General features: G+C 38.3%; 1 protein-coding gene across 8 annotated transcripts in view; it reads right to left on the reverse strand.

Moving 5' to 3' along the window:
* LOC139953885 (signal peptide, CUB and EGF-like domain-containing protein 2) overlaps window positions 1-16,313 on the reverse strand; it is an 84,533-nt gene that overhangs the window by 23,788 nt on the left and 44,432 nt on the right. For 5 of the 8 annotated variants that reach the window (XM_071953484.1, XM_071953480.1, XM_071953479.1 and 2 more), the window contains exons 3-9: window positions 7,542-7,664; window positions 6,771-6,893; window positions 5,860-5,982; window positions 4,622-4,747; window positions 3,724-3,840; window positions 1,968-2,003; window positions 600-716 (exon numbers count right to left, since the gene is read on the reverse strand). In XM_071953484.1, coding sequence (XP_071809585.1) covers window positions 600-716; window positions 1,968-2,003; window positions 3,724-3,840; window positions 4,622-4,747; window positions 5,860-5,982; window positions 6,771-6,893; window positions 7,542-7,664 — 765 coding nt within the window. Of the gene's footprint in view, window positions 1-599; window positions 735-1,967; window positions 2,004-3,723; window positions 3,841-4,621; window positions 4,748-5,859; window positions 5,983-6,770; window positions 6,894-7,541; window positions 7,665-14,965; window positions 15,408-16,313 lie in introns of those variants that run through there. The other 3 variants (XM_071953485.1, XM_071953483.1, XM_071953482.1) reach the window with 3 other exon arrangements.

A 16,313-nucleotide genomic window follows, 5' to 3' on the forward strand; every position in this document is an offset into this window, starting at 1 on the left:
TATAAATCTACTCTACGGTAGTAGAATATATGGCAATACAGTTCTCTAAAGAGCAAACTCTGGCAAGTAGATGCACACATGGTTTTTCCGTAAACCAAGTACATAATATGTTATTATTAAAGGAACACGTTGCCTTGGATTGGTCGAGTTGGTCTTTGAAAAGTGCTCGAAACCATTTGTTACAAAATGCATACGGTTAGAAAGATAACTTAAAAGTAAAATATAATGATTCACACAAACATGCCTCGGAATTTCAAGGTTTTCGTTTTACGTCGCGAAGAAACACGTCCGCCATTTATGGAAGTCAAAAATTTGACTCTCATAAATGGCCGACCGTGTTAGTCGACGAGGTAATAGGAAAACCATGCAATTTCGAGGCATATATTGTGTAGATCATTGTATTCTACTTTTACAACATCTTTCTAACCATATGCATTTTATAACAAACGGTTACAAATGCTTTTTATAGACCAACTCGACCAATCCATGGCAACGTGTTCCTTTAAACTGAAAGATCCTTTGCCAATGGAGGTGGCTGGAAAAGGAGTGAGGAGATTTTGCGAGCAAGAATGAAGATTTGTATGAATATTCATATTTACCTCTGCACGTCCTCCCGTCAATCTGCAATTCGAATCCATCAGGGCAGCTACACCGGACCCCAGTGGGCGTGTCCAGACAAACTCGATCACACCCACCATTATTCAAGCCGCATGTTTCTAGGTACAAAGCATCATCTATTCTGACTGATATATCGTCTCATACATATTCATACTTAGGTCATACATATTCATGAATTAATATTCATATTAAGGTCATTTCCAGAACTATTCATATTAAGGTCATACATATTCTTGTCTGTGTGCCATCAGTATGCATATTAGGGTCATACATATTCAAATGTGTGCTATAAATATTCATAATTAGGTCATATCTGTGTGCACAATATGCAGGTTTAGGCCATACATATTCAATTGTGTGCCATAAATATTCATATTGAGGCTTGAATGGGAAGGGCGCAGATGGGAAGACATGGTTTAGGAAGAAGACTTGGAAGCAAAAAGATTACACTTTTTGAATCGTGCAATGTAGGGGTTTGCCCTTAACCTTTTTTTAGCGACTACTGAATAGCCAGCCGACTAAGTTTTAAGCTTGTCATTTCACTGTTCTGTCAGCATTCTAAAACCTAAGCCAGATCAAAAACCCCGTTTCAAAAGGGGCTGTTCTAGGACAATTTATGCTTGTACTAAAATGTACACAAGTTGAACGTACAATCCAAGACAAAAAGGCAAAACTTGCAAAAAATGGATGGGCAACAAATTAGTGGTGATACGCATTTCAAAAACTTTGTTGCTTTCCTTAAAGGTCCCCATCAAAGGTAATTTTAGAAACTGTTTTAGGAACATTCCCAAATCGGTCATATTAACAAGACAGCAACAAAATCTGAAATGTCCTTCTGAAAATTGACAGCCCTGAGGTGTTATTATAAATGTCATAACAAAAAACTGATTTCAAAAACTTAAACTAAACTTTCAAACACAATAGCACTCCAACGATTTTAGCATGCAGGTACAATATTAACAGACACAAAGGTGCGAACTTAAAGCATGCGAGTCAAACATGTTCACTTAGTTCATCATCTGTTAACTTCGAAAGATAGAAGAAAAAGAGCGACGATTAAGAGAGAGAAGAGTGTTACAATTAGGTAAAACGACCGACAATATAACACTTTATGAAGAGACGAAAAATGATAGGAGGATACTTTTAGAGAAAATTTTAGATTATAACAAAATTCATCATGGCAGAATTGAGACATTTTACGACTTCATAAAACAAGTATAATTTGAAAGATTCAAAATAAATAGTTGTAGAAAGATTTGGGTGGAAGATGGCCGATACACCAATTGATATTGAATGATGGCTTATAAATATATAACGGTTATTTTTGTTATACATGAAATTTGATATACCTGATAGAGAATAGTCATGTACATCCTCGTACGCCACTCCATACCAAAGCGTTTGGATTAAAATCAACATAAAAATACTTTTACTTAAAAGATAATTATAAACAGATGTTAAATTATTCAAGTTTCATTTTGGGACCATTATTTCTAAAAGTGGGGGCCAGGTTTTCAAAACTGAGTGAACTATGGGGCCATGCAATAAAGTTGAATGGCCCTTTGACTGTGTTCTTTCTCTGTGACATTTGATACTCCTTATTAATAGGCAGGCACAATGTATTTTACTCAGAGTGCTGGGCAAAAATTGTGAGTCCTGGGCAGGGTGGCCCATACACCGCCCACCGTGGCTACAACACTGATGGCGAGTTTGTCTCGGGGGGAAAAAAAACCCCTCCAAGACAGTGACTTGGAAGGCCATATATAGTCTGCCCCTTGGTTGGTTTAACAAGTATTCCCTACTCGTTTTGACTATTGCACACGGGAGACAAGACAAGTGATGGTGGTATTAGTGATAAAAGCCTATTGCTAAGAACGTAAAACCTAAGCAGTGTTTGCCGGTGATCTTTCTATCAAAATTAATTTCAGCAAAATCATAATTTTCACATAGACGTTAAAGGCACTGGACACGTTTGGTAATAATCAAAGACCAGTATTCTCATTTTATGTGTCCCACCATCAAAATAGCAAACCTGTAAAAGTTTGGACTCAACTAGTCAGCGAAGTTGCATGACAATAATAGGGACTTTTCGTTTTTGACGACGGATGGTTCTGCGACCGTAAATATGACATTTGGCGTCATCTGCGCATGCGTCGGCTTTGAGGACGGTCGTCCCTCAATTTCTACGACAGTACTTGGGATGAATCTTCGTTGTGCTAAAAACGACAACGTTTAGCAGAACCATCCGTCGCCGAAAACGAAAAGTCCCTAATGAAAGAAAAAACACCCTTGTTGCACAAATTTGTGAGCTTTTGGATGCCTGAGAGAAAGGCTTCAGGCCTGAAGTCTTTCTCAGATCCAAATATTTTAGTGAGAAATTACTTCTTTCTTAAAAACTACGCTACTTCAGAGGGCGCCGTTTCTCACAATGGTTTATACTTACAACAGTTCTCCATTGCTCGTAACCAAGTAAGTTTTTGTGCTAACAATAACTACTATTATCTTCAAGTACGCGCTAATCCTCCAATCAGATTGGCAGAATGGAGTGGTGATAAAAACCTATATTGCACGGCTAATATCACTACCATGCGTCTTGTGTGTTCTATGTCACGCGCCAAGTTTGCTTGAAGATAAATACGTTATCACACGCGCGCTCGTGGAAATACGGAAAATATAGCGCGTCTGCGTTCCATATCCAACTCGGCCTTCGGCCTCGTTGGATATGGGACGCAGACGCGCTATATTTTTCCGTATTCCACTCGCGCTTGTGTGATAACTTATAATAGTGTCCAGTACCTTTAAAGGGAAGGTATACGTTTGGTTATCACTCTAAAAATTAATAATAAAAACTTACTTGGTTAGAAGCAAAGAAGCTTCCGTTACTGTACAGCATGTTGAGAACAGTTTCACTTTCAAGTAATGTGACTTATATGGAAAAAGATAATAGTTCTCCCCCGAATTTTGAATCTGATCTACGTCACTGTCAGATAGGGTTTTCTATGAAACCAGCTCCTTACCAAGTAAGTTTTAATGCTACTATCTATTAGAGGGATTAACAAACTTGTCCTGTGCCTTTTAGCAAAATCGATTTACATGCGTACTTACCTACGCATGTCTTTCCATCCGTGTGAAGATTGTACTTCTCGTGGCAACTGCAGAGAGGACCTATTGGCGAGTCTACGCATATATGCTGGCATTCCCCGTTACCATGGGAGCATTTCGCTTTGTTTGTAAACAAAAAATAAAGAAGAAGAAAAAAAACTAAAATAATAATTGGAATATTTAATTCAAGCCTGGAATTTCATCTTTAGACATCAGGGGTCGAAATTAAGTGTATTTCCATGGTAGTCAGCAGGGCTAGTGACCAATAATTGTTAGTAGCCCTGATTAGATTTTGGTAGCCCAAAAGCAACGTTATGTCTCGCGTCACGGCTCAAACTTTACAATACACCAATAACATAGTTCTTTATTGTTTGTGATGATGATTTTTGCATTATTATTCAACTAGCCCGTCGGGCTATCAAACTGGAAAAATTAGTAGCCCGGATGTAAATCTGGTAGTCCCGGGCTAGTGGGCTAGTGGCAATTTCGACCCCTGAGACATGTTGAAAGGGCAAGGCCATTTTCACACTTCCATTTGGAAAATCTTAAAGTCAACCTGAAACTTTTGAAGGGCACCAAGGCCAAGACAAGGGGCAGCAGAGGTCATGACGCTCCTGGCGCAAAAAGAACAAGAATTCTGCTTATACACAAGACAACAAAAAGTTGAAAGGCTATGGTTTCCGAAACCGATATGTTTCAGATGTGGGACGCTGTTCTGAAGAGACGGCCAGCATGTGAACAGCTGCGATCACCACAGGAGAGCCAGCAATGTAAAACGCTCAGGACTAATAGGTTGTTTGAGAAGCGAAACTGTCTGGGAAGTTTTTTACACATGATTTAAGTCGTTGATGTATACAGGTATTATAATTACAAACTCATTCTATGGATTAAGAATACTTACGGATGCAATTCTTTTTATTGCCACCAAGCATGAAGCCAGGCCGGCACTGGCAAATGGAGAGATCATTAGCGATGTCCACGCAATAATGACCACATCCTAAGCTTGGATTCCCACAACCAGGATGATCTGCAAGAGGAAATGGACAGAGAACTTAAAGATGCTATGTCAGATTTTTGGCCCAAAACATATTAAAAAAAAAAAAGTTTTTTAGTGAATGGTATTTCAAAGAGTATTACCCGCTCTAACGAAACGAGCAATGGCTCAATTGAAAGCTTGAAACTTTCTCGACCTCCATCAAAATACCTATTGAATTTTAAAGCAACTTTTTTTGGTAAAAATCGGCCAAAAATCCGACATACCATCTTTTAAGGCGAAGTAAACCTTTGGTTTTTGGAACCGTTTGATCGTTTCAAAGGCATGGAACTCCTTTGGTTATTGTCAAAGACCAGTATTCTCAATTGAATTGGTGTATGCAAAATAATCAACAAATTAACAAATAAACAAAATAAGTCATGGATCATGGTTCAACTGGGCACAATTTCATACAGCAAGTAAGTGTTAAAAACCTTGCTCAGTACAGAAAAATCTTGCTTACACAGAAACTGGTTACCAACCACAAACAACTTCTATAAATGTTACAAATATTTTTTGACTGGTACTAGGTGCCCTATTCATTTGGCAACAAATAGTCAAATCAGCTTCGTGAAATTAGACCAATGGTTGATTTCACAAAGAGTTAGAACTAGTCCTAACTTAGGACTAGTTGTAGGAGTCATTAAAATCTTAAAGGCAGTGGACACTAAAAAATATTGGTAATTACTCAAAATCATTATTAGCATAAAAACTTACTTGGAAACAAGCAATGGAGAGTTGTTGATTATATAAAACATTGTGAGAAACAGCTTCCTCCAAAGTAAGGTAGTTTTCGAGAAAGAAGTAATTTTTCACGAATTTATTTTTGAGGTCCCGAAACCAAACATCTGAAAGCACACAACTTCGACGACAAACTGAGTTCAAATTTTCACAGGTTTGTTATTTTGTGCATATGTTGAGAAAAACAAGTGAGTCGAGTGTCTTTAAGGCTAGTTCTAAGTTAGGTAATTCGAGATAAGACTACGGTAGTCTTAATCCTTTGTTAAATTCCAACCCTGGTTGCCACGATGTCTGTCTGTTTTACAGTATGTTGCAACAAAGCACTGACCAATCAGAACCCTTGACAAACTGGACTACACCATTACCTGAGCAGGTGAGTCCATCCTCGTTTAGAAAGTGGTTCCGTGGACACGTACACTGGTAACTGCCGATGGTGTTGATGCACTCGTGTTGGCAGCCATGTTGACCCGATGCACACTCGTCTTGATCTACTCGTTAAAAAATACATATAATACCAGTGAGATAATAACAATAATAGAAACAAGTCCTTGTAGCGGACACTCTAACGTCTCAATGTTCCTTACAGCAGTGCCCTGGTCATTGGGCAATATTTGATTTAAAGGCAGTGGACACTATTGGTAATTACTCAAAATAATTATTAGCATAAAACCTTACTTGGTAACGAGTAATGGGGAGAGGTTGATAGTATAAAACATTGTGAGAAACGGCTCCCTCTGAAGTTATGTCGTTTTCGAGAAAGAAGTAATTTTCCACGAATTTGATTTTGAGACCTCAAGTTTAGAATTTGAGGTCTCGAAATCAAGCATCTGAAAGCACACAGCTTCGTATGACAAGTGTTGTTTTTTTCTTTCATAGTTATCTCGCAACTCCGACGACCAATCGAGCTCAAATTTTCACAGGTGTGTTTTTTTATGCATATGTTGAGATACACCAATTGAGAAGACTGGTCTTTGACAATTACCAATAGTGTACACGTCTTTAAATGATAGATGGAAATCTATCTAAATGGTTGTACCCACTGCTAAAAATATACAGTTGAAAATGCCTAGCTACCTGGCAATATCTGTGGTCCAGTTGGTAAGACACTCTAGAATTGCAAAGGTCGTGGGTTCGAATCCCACCCGAGTAATATGCCTGTGATTTTTTTTCACAGAACTCTAGAAAGTACTGGGTATACAGTACTGACACACACCAGTGTAAGGGTAAAACCAAAATTGATGACATTTATTTTGTTTTTAATTTCTTGTTCACTTACCAATACAGTCTTTTCCTTCAGGATGTAAAAGGAAGCCTGTGTAGCAGCCGCAGTAAAAACTCCCTGGTACATTCGTACACGTGTGAACGCAGCCGCCATTTTTACTGCTGCATTCGTCTACGTCTGCAAAACAGAATAAATTACGTATCATAGAGAGAAGCAAGATGATATTATAAACTATCGGAAAAAAACACTGTTGTTTTTGGAAGTAAAGAAAACACATACTCAATAAGAAAACTGTTAAAACAAATTCATCTCATTCAGTGGTGATGTATTTAGAGAAAACTTGCATCTGGTTTGGACAGATTTTCTCCTACTTCTTTATGTCGGTTTCTTTTCCTCTCCAGTGCCTCGGATTAGTTCTCTAGATAGATGGCGCTATATAAACGCTTATTATTGTTATGATTACTTTGGAGCTGTAGACAATCAGAATGTCTGGCCTCCCCTTATTTTCACTTGAGCCACAGAGGCCTTGGACAAAAGGCTATTTCTAAGATTGGTAGAGCGCCAGCAAGTTAATCCAGAATGCAATGGTTCAAATCTCAGTCTAGTCAATCTATGTTCAATCCCTAATAATTTGAAGTAAATTGTAAACTACAAGTTTCAGATTTATCAAGGACTGGAGTTACACTCAGGGATGCCCCTGCAGTCGTGGCCTTGGCCTGGTCTTGGAAGTGCCCTGTACAAAAGGAAATGGGCTTGCCTTTTCAAAGATAAAATTCCAGCGCGGTTTAAACTGGGGGGGGGGGGGGTGGAAAGCAGCCGACTTACCTACACACGAGTTGCCTTGTCTGTTGAAGCCGTTTTTGCAGGCACACCGGAAGGAGCGTTGCGTCTGCGTACAAACGGCGTTCTCACTGCACGTGTGTTTACCATCATTACATTCATCTTCTTCTGTCAATAGAAAAAAAAAGGATAAAAAATATCACTGTTAAATTTTTAGTTATTTATAGTACTTGTTGAAAGCTCTTCAAAATAGCCAGTACATGTAGGACCAGTTGGATAGATTGTTAAAGCCATTGGCAGTTTCTAAACAAATAAACAATTTAAAGTTCACAGATTTACAAATAACTTAAAGGTAATGGTGAAAAACTTCTATTGAAATATTATTCCATGAAATGCTTCACTTTCTGAGAAAACATTAAAACAATTATCGATTCTCAAGTTCACAGATTTACAAATAACTTAAAGGTAATGGTGAAAAACTTCCATTGAAATATTATTCCATGAAATGCTTCACTTTCTGAGAAAACATTAAAACAATTATCGATTCTCAATATCGAGAATAACAGATTTTTGAACACATGTCATGACACGGCGAACATGCAGAAACAAGGGTGGGTTTTCCCGTTATTTTCTCCCAACTCCGATGACCGATTGAGCCTAAATTTACACAGGTTTGTTATTTTATATAAAAGTTGTGATAAACAAAGTGTGGGCCTTGGACAATACTGTTAACCGATGTTGTGTGATTGCTTTAACAAGACCTCTTTTTCATTCGTTATGAATAACATACGTAGTATCTAAATTTACCTTTAAAAAAATGAAAAATTCCTTTTTTGTTTTTAAAGAATGAACAGGTGATAGCTAGATAATAATGTCATCATGATTCATAACTGTACTTTAGACATAGCCTGTGGTTTATGATTTTAATATAGTCACCGGGCAATGTGGCTGTGAGATTCGTGCTGGCTGGTTACCCGATTGCCTGCACCGAACACTTGATTACAATTGAGACCAAATTTATCAACATTTTCCCACTTTCGTTCAGAAAAACAACAACATTTTAATAGAAATTATAGTTGCAACATAATTAGACCATAATAATGTCTTACTTTGAAAGCAGTAGGTATCGGTTTGAGCGTTATAAAACCCCAAATCACCGTCATTTTCTAAACACACAAAATCCAACTTTCCCTCACACACGTGAAATCATGCAGTCTGGCTCCTAACCACTCAGCACACGGGGGATCCGTTCAACAAGCTGAGGTGAAAACTAGACATAGGCTACACTGTCTATTTTACATAACGTAAAACAAATGTTTCTATTGGCTGTTGAATTCCTACATAGTGAGAAACAAATGTTCCAATTGGCTGGTTTTACGTGGTGTGTGAAGAAATCTCAAACGTTCCCCCTTTTCAAACGTTTTCCCCGGCGAAACTTTTGTTTAATTTGCGCAAAAGCTGAGATTTTAATGTAACAGTTTTTAAATTAAAACTGAAGTACATTATAATGTAGCCTCCTCATATTAAAAAATTAATAAAACAATATAAATTAACGGAGTTCAAATGGCGTTGTGGATAGTTTGCCTGTCCAGCCGGACCACGTGGCAAGTGTTTCTCTCAAGAGGTTGGCTTAGCGGACCACCGCAGCAAAAACTTCTCTTGTAGAGAAGATTTCGTAGGAATCACTTTTAAAACTAATGGGGCATAATGGAAATACTCTTGCACAGAAGCCTACAGCAGTTTTCGATGGAGTAGAAAGCATTTTAGGGAAAACATTTCACTCCGAAATATTTTTGTTTTTGTGTCAATGAAAAAAACGTATAGGGGTACACACGTTAGGGCCTATGCCCCCAAAAATGAATTTGAGAAGCGTTACCGCTATAGACACTGGACACTATTGGTAATTGTCAAAGACCAGTCTTCTCGCTTGCTGTATCTCAACACATGCATTAAATAACAAACCTGTGAAAAGTTTGAGATCAATCGGTCATTGAAGTTGCGAGATAATAATGAAAGAAAACAAACACCCTTGTCACACGAAGTTGTCTGCTTTCAGATGTTTGATTTAGAGGCCTCAAGTTCTAAACTTGAGGTCTCGAAATCAAATTCGTGGAAAATAACTTCTTTCTCGAAAACTACGTCACTTCAGAGGGAGCTGTGTCTCACAATGTTTTATACCATCAACCTCTCCCCATTACTCGTCACCAAGAAAGGTTTTATGCCAATAATTATTTTGAGTAATTACCAATACCGGTAGCGTCCACTGCCTTTTAGGGATTATTTTTCATGCATGTGTAGGGCCTATGGGTTTCTATTCGCTCCGGATTTTCGGTGATATCTCAAAAACGCGACCACCTTCAGGGCGCTATAATCGACCCAATTAATTTATGGTTTCCGAAACTAACATATTCTACACCCCAAATATTCGCATGAATGTTTTTTGTTTTATAGTGTTGATATACGGCTGTTTTATGAAGACCTCTGCCTTGCTAAGACCTTGACGTAATTGGCACTTAAGGCGTTAATGGTGTTGATCACCCAAGAGACTCATGAAATAGTTGTGTATTGTGCAATCTGTCTGGGCTGTCGGGGTTGTGGTTAAGACATTTTGGTTGCAAGACAATTGCACCTGATGACACCGTTTTATTTTATTTCTAAAGATGCATTTTAATAAATAGTTTTGTTTTTCATTTTGAACTTGCAATGCCCAGATGAGTTCGGTTATTACAAGAATAATTAAGGACAAAGTTTCTTCCGACTCGCACAACTGGAGGACATTGTTGGTAATTAATCAGATGTAATTTCTCACTCAAATATTAACTGTATTTTTTAGACAGGCTGAAAGCACACAAAATGTGCAAGAAGGGTGTTTTTCAATCATATTAATTTCTTGCAACTTCGATGACCAATGAGCAAAAATTTTCACATATTTGTTATTTGATGCATGGTGGGATCATGGTGGGACACACAAAGTGAGATTACTGGTCTTTGACAACTAGGACGGTGTCCATCCTTTAAGCCCAAATTTCATAGTTTCTTGAGGCCTATGTACGCTTGAATTGAACAAACCAAACAAGAACACCGTCTTCGACGACTATTTGGTAAGCTCTACAAATCCAGTGCAATACCTTTAAAGACAAAACTGTCTAGGTAAATAAAATTTATGTATTTTTCACATAACTCGAAAAACGAACACCATAAAAAATGGTGTTACCACTACACCACCGTGCCAGGTTGCGTGTGAGACCACAAATTTCACATGACATTTCCATTGAGCATTACCCCAATGCTAACAGCTGAAACTTAGCCAACTATGTTCAAACAACCATCAAGGGAGCTGTTAAAGTCAATCGAATTAGCAAGTACCGGAACGAGCTAGTACTCCGGGGGGAAATACAGAATAATATCAGGTCCCGAGTTCCATGACCATAGCTGTAAAAAAAAAAAAAAAAAAAAAAAAAAAAAACACGAAACCCAAAACCCAGATATTTCACGGTATTGTTTTTGAGCAAGATGGTGTCTTTGTATTGTTTGTATTGTTGAACCGTCTGGCACAATTAACCTCGTTTCACTGCTGCTGAAAACACAGACGTGATATTTTTTAACATCACTTTCCCGACCTCGGAGAGGTCATGCTTTTGGTTTCCCTTCAATGCTTTTGGGGTAAGTCAAAGGCATGAATGTTGCCGTCATAAATGTTTTGAGTATTGGGAAAGAAAGTCCTTTTACACTAACAGGCTTTAATTCAACACAATTCAATACGAAAACTTGAATCATCCTTAACGGGCAATTACAACAGTAGATCAGCTCCATATAAAGCATTAATATAGGTTTTCCCGGTCAATTTCAACAAAAATCCATTAATTTTAATTCCTGGCTCATTCAATTTCATTTTGAAAATGAATGCACTTTGAATCAGCATTCAAGAGTCAAAAAGAGTTATTCAATTTCAACAGTTAAGCATTCACTGGTCAAATAAAATCATTCAATTTCATCAGGCCGCAAGACTCTCTTTGACAATTACCAATAGTGTCCACTGTCTTTAAATTTTGGGGCAATCCGTAATTTGTATACACAATCTGAGAGACGTTACTGTCAGTAACGCATTTCAGATTCAAATAATGGGGGATAACAACTTTTCAAAATTCTCAAAATGCTTACCGAAAGCTACTGCGATTCTAATCAATTAAGTTTAGTATTGTCATCCATTTTAAGAGTATTAATTAACAAACGCATACCTATATAGGAATTTGAGGCATTGCATGGTGAGGTATCAATGTATATTTGGTTTGCGGTAACACCATGTGTGTATTTACGCATACCTTTCACTAATAAAACCATTGGACACTTTCGGTACAGAAAACAAAAGTTCACAGATTTACAAATAATTTATAGGGTTTACAGAAGGTAATGGTGAAAGACTTCTCTTGAAATATTATTTCATGAAATGATTTACTTTTTGAGAAATTATTAAAACAATATCAATTCTCGATAGCGAGAATTACGGATTTATTTTAAACACATGTCATGACACGGCGAAACGTGCGAAAAAAAAGAATGGGTTTTCCCGTCATTTTCTCCCGACTCCGATGACCGATTGAGCCTAATTTTTCACAGGTTTTTTTTTATTGTATATATATATCAGTTGTGATACACGAAGTGTGGGACTTGGACAATACTGTTTACCGCAAGTGTCCAATGGCTTTAACCTTAGACAATACAATCTGCAATGGCATACGTGTACTCTTGTAAAAAACAAGGTGTCTTACTGCTTTATGTCACAATACGTATTGGTAAGAGAGAGGAGAGAGTCGAACTTCCCTTCAATTCTCGGCGCCTTTATCGAAATAATGTTCATCAATCTGTGGAGAGAGTGGTTGCTGCCCTCTATTGACAATATTCGGCGAACGTTGTCCCCACAAAAACAACACTCTTTATAAAACTTTTCTGTTATCGTGGAGAAACGTTTTAAAGGTAATGCAGCCGACTTGGATTGATCATGTCTTGAGTTAGGACGAGTAACTAGTTCTAACTAAGGATTAATCTTAAAGTTGATATGTTACAGTGCAAGGCTGGGACTCGTCCTTATTCCCAAGTAAGATTAATCCTAAGTTAGGAAGAGTTTGGTGAAATCGATGGCTGGATACATTTGGTAAGTGTCAAAGACCAGTTTTCTCGAAGTTGCAAGAGAATAATGAAAAAAAAAAAAAAAAAAAGGAAAAAAAAAACAAAACACTGTTGCTGCACAAAAGCGGTGTGCTTTCAGATGCCTAGTAAATGGCGTCAGGATATAAGTACCATTTAAAAGCTAATCTGACCATTTTCTGATTAATAATATTATAACAATAACATAAAACATTACTCATGTCTCACCAAAAAATGAAATATTTGTAACATTGTGATACCCCATTGCTAACTATACTAAACACATGCTGGTGCAAAGACCAGTGTCTGCGGCCGTTTTGAAAGTCTCAAGAGAAACAACTTTCCTATTAATCGCAAATTCTAACTATCCGTATTCGCAAGCTCTTCTTACTTCTTTTGCAGCAAGCGAAATATAAGACCGACGTGATCGTGCACAAAATAAAGCAATCACAGCCAAAACATTATCCGGGCCCAATTTCATACAACTGCTAAGCACCAAAAAATTGCTTAGCATGAAATTTCTTCCTAGATGAGAAACAGGATTACCAAACACATTTCCATTTGTTGCATATTGCTTGTTGTATTCAGCTGTTGTTTGCTTATCCTGAAAATCACGTGGAAATTTGGGTGGTAATCCTGTTTCTATCGAAGGCAAAAATGCTATGCTACAAAGCAAATTTTAATGCTTAGCAGCTCTATGAGATTGGGCCCCGGATTAAAGCAAATGCAGATACGTGCTCTTTGACGATACCATCATGGTATTTGGCACATAGTCAGTGATGCCATTAGACAGTTATTTGGCACGAGGCCATATCACTGAGTTGTCATTTCGGCAAAATCATAGGTAGAATTACAAGCAAGAAGCATTAGCAGCCATTTTGAATTTTGTTTTCAAATTGCTGTTTATTTTGTATGGTTTCGAGTATAGTTCAGTATAATTAGAAGCACAGCAGCTTTTGATCGTGTAGAGCATTTTGAAAATCGTTTCACTTCGAAGTAATGTGATTATGGAAAAAGATACAAGTTTTACCGCCCAAAAAAATAATCTGAGAAACATTACTGTCAAATACGTTTTTCAGATCGTGTTTTCAAATTTAAGATTATTCTTCCTGCGTGGACATAAAGCCCTTCGGATTTTCGGTGATATCTCAAAAGCGCGATCACCTTTTTAAAACAATTTCTTTTGCATGTGTTACATTCATACACCCATTTTGTATATATATGGTTAGAAACCAAAAACCAAAGATAAACTGTGCATTTAAAGGCAGTAGACAACTACTGGTAATTACTAAAAAAATTTTTAGCATAGAACCTTACTTGGTAACGAGTATTTAAAAAATGGGGAGAGGTTGATAGTATAAAACATTGTTAGAAATGGCTCCCTCTGAAGTAATGTAGTTTTCGAGAAAGAAGTAATTTTCCACGAATTTGATTTCGAGGCCTCAGATTTTTAATTTGAGGTCTGAAATCAAGCATATGACAGCACACAACTTCGTGTGACAGGGGTGTTTATTTCTATCATTACTTCGACGACCGATTGAGTTTAAATTTATGCATATGTTGAGATACACCAACTGTGAAGGCTAGTCTTTGACAATCTCCAATAGTGTCCAGTGTCTTTAAGGTTATCGATTAAAATATCTATATTTAGCTGTATAATGTCTCATCGAAATAGAACACAGCGAATGCTGAGCGAAACTGTCTCAAAATTAGTGTATAATACACCAGAACGGTTACAAAAACAAAAGGAATGCCTATACGTCCCCTTATAGCATATCAATACAACACTTTCTTATTTGTTTACCCGCTACACTACCGTTAATTTAATCATTGCTTGTCATAAAACAAACGCCCATTGTCCTTGCTCACTGGGGCGGACATACACCCGAGCGAAGTTGAAACCAGTCAGATGGTAATACAAGTTGTAATGCATACATCAAGTCAGGCGTATTCAAAATTGAACAGCCCTAACGCACGTGGGAGTCACATTCAACAGCAATGACGCACACAAATGACAATGATAACTTAAGTGATAAATTTGCTAAAAGGATACAGATCTTCCCCCCCCCCAAAAAAAAAAACCGCCAAAAACAACACTTCATGTGTCGACATTCTCAGCCTTGCTTCTTATAATAAGCCAGACCTGCAACAAATTTTCCCCCAAAGCGTGCCGAGTTATTTTATTTACACGACCGTGCTCGCATATTACCGCCAATAAAAAAGACTTGCCTATGGTCGAATTTCACACTTAATGTGTGATCCATGGCCATAAATACTTGGCGTAATTGATGGTTTTGAAAGGTCGAAGGTCAATAAATGCTTACCCGACTTATCACTAAGTGCCAGTAGAACACATCGAAATAAACAGAGCTGGATGATTAAATAAACTGGATTCATTGTGTAGAGCCGGATCGCCGATGCAGGAAGTGGTCTGGTTAATCACCGTCTCAGAGATGCTCAGAGAGACGAGTAGTTGGTAGGGGTCCAGTCGTCACGCAGTCAATTAAGGAGGTGTCTCTGACCCGAGTGTTTGGAGCGTACACTCCCCCAGATGGATGCTACTACTAGTACTACCGCTACAACCAACGCTGGCCTTCCCCTTTCCGCTTCCAATTCCAGAACCCTCACAGCATATAAAGACCAAGGTGTGAGAACCCAGGGAAATGACCGCCACTAGTAGCCGACTTTTCCAGTGATTTGCGGCCTAGCGTGAAAGACACACAACCGCATTGACGGAGTAAAAAGCTATCAGCGGCGCGGTATAGCTTGGCACTGGCAGGAAGATGACGATGTACAGAGTCCGTTTGATCCCTTTATTGGGTTTAAGAAATAATAAATGCTCAGCAGACAGTGGTAGCGGATGAATTGCAAATAGGTTGGCGGGGCCTCTAAGGGGGTGGGGGGGGGGGGGGTTGGCACCTCTGGATTCTTAGCGTAGCACCCCTGTACCATAGCTTGACGTATTTAGGCCATAAGCCGGCTTGTGCTACCTGTCTTCGTAAATGTGGGTGGAGCCAACACCCTTCAGAGCCGATACCTTGTGATTGTCTCCGATTAAGTGGACACTTCACTTATTTCAATAAAGAAAAAAAAGACGCAAGCACCTGCCCGGTGTCACGTGATCCAATCCACACCTTCTGTCCAATCAGCGACGCGGGAGCCAACTGTCTGGGTCTGAGGCCACTCAACAGTGTATTTCCCGTAGATCATGAAAACGATATGTCAGGAACACTCCACAGTTTTTTTTCTCTTTCTTTCTTCGTCTATCGTCTTCTTCTTCTATGATGTCAAGCCAGACGGGGTATAGACATTGCATACCAACTACAATTGATTCGGGCGGCGAGAGTGGCGTATCCCAACACTATCTTATAACTGCTTAAAATTCAAACACAACAGGGCCGCGATGTAATGAGTGTCAGCACACAGGCTGAGTGGGGCATGTTGGCAAAAAAAAGAAGAAGAAGAAATCGCAAGTCAAACATTATTTCAGATTATTGGTTTTTTTTGCTGCTCAAAACTCCCTTACTTGTATGTCCCCGTTCATCGCTCCAGAGTCCAAATAGAAGAACGAGAAGATAACAAAACGCCAGTAAAATATTATTTCAGATGGTTGTTGTTGTTGTTGTTGTTGTTGTTGTTGTTGTTGTTGTTGTTGTTGTTGTTGTTTTTTGG

This window comes from Asterias amurensis, chromosome 22, assembly GCF_032118995.1.
Source record: "Asterias amurensis chromosome 22, ASM3211899v1".
Classification (NCBI taxonomy): Eukaryota; Metazoa; Echinodermata; class Asteroidea; order Forcipulatida; family Asteriidae; genus Asterias; species Asterias amurensis.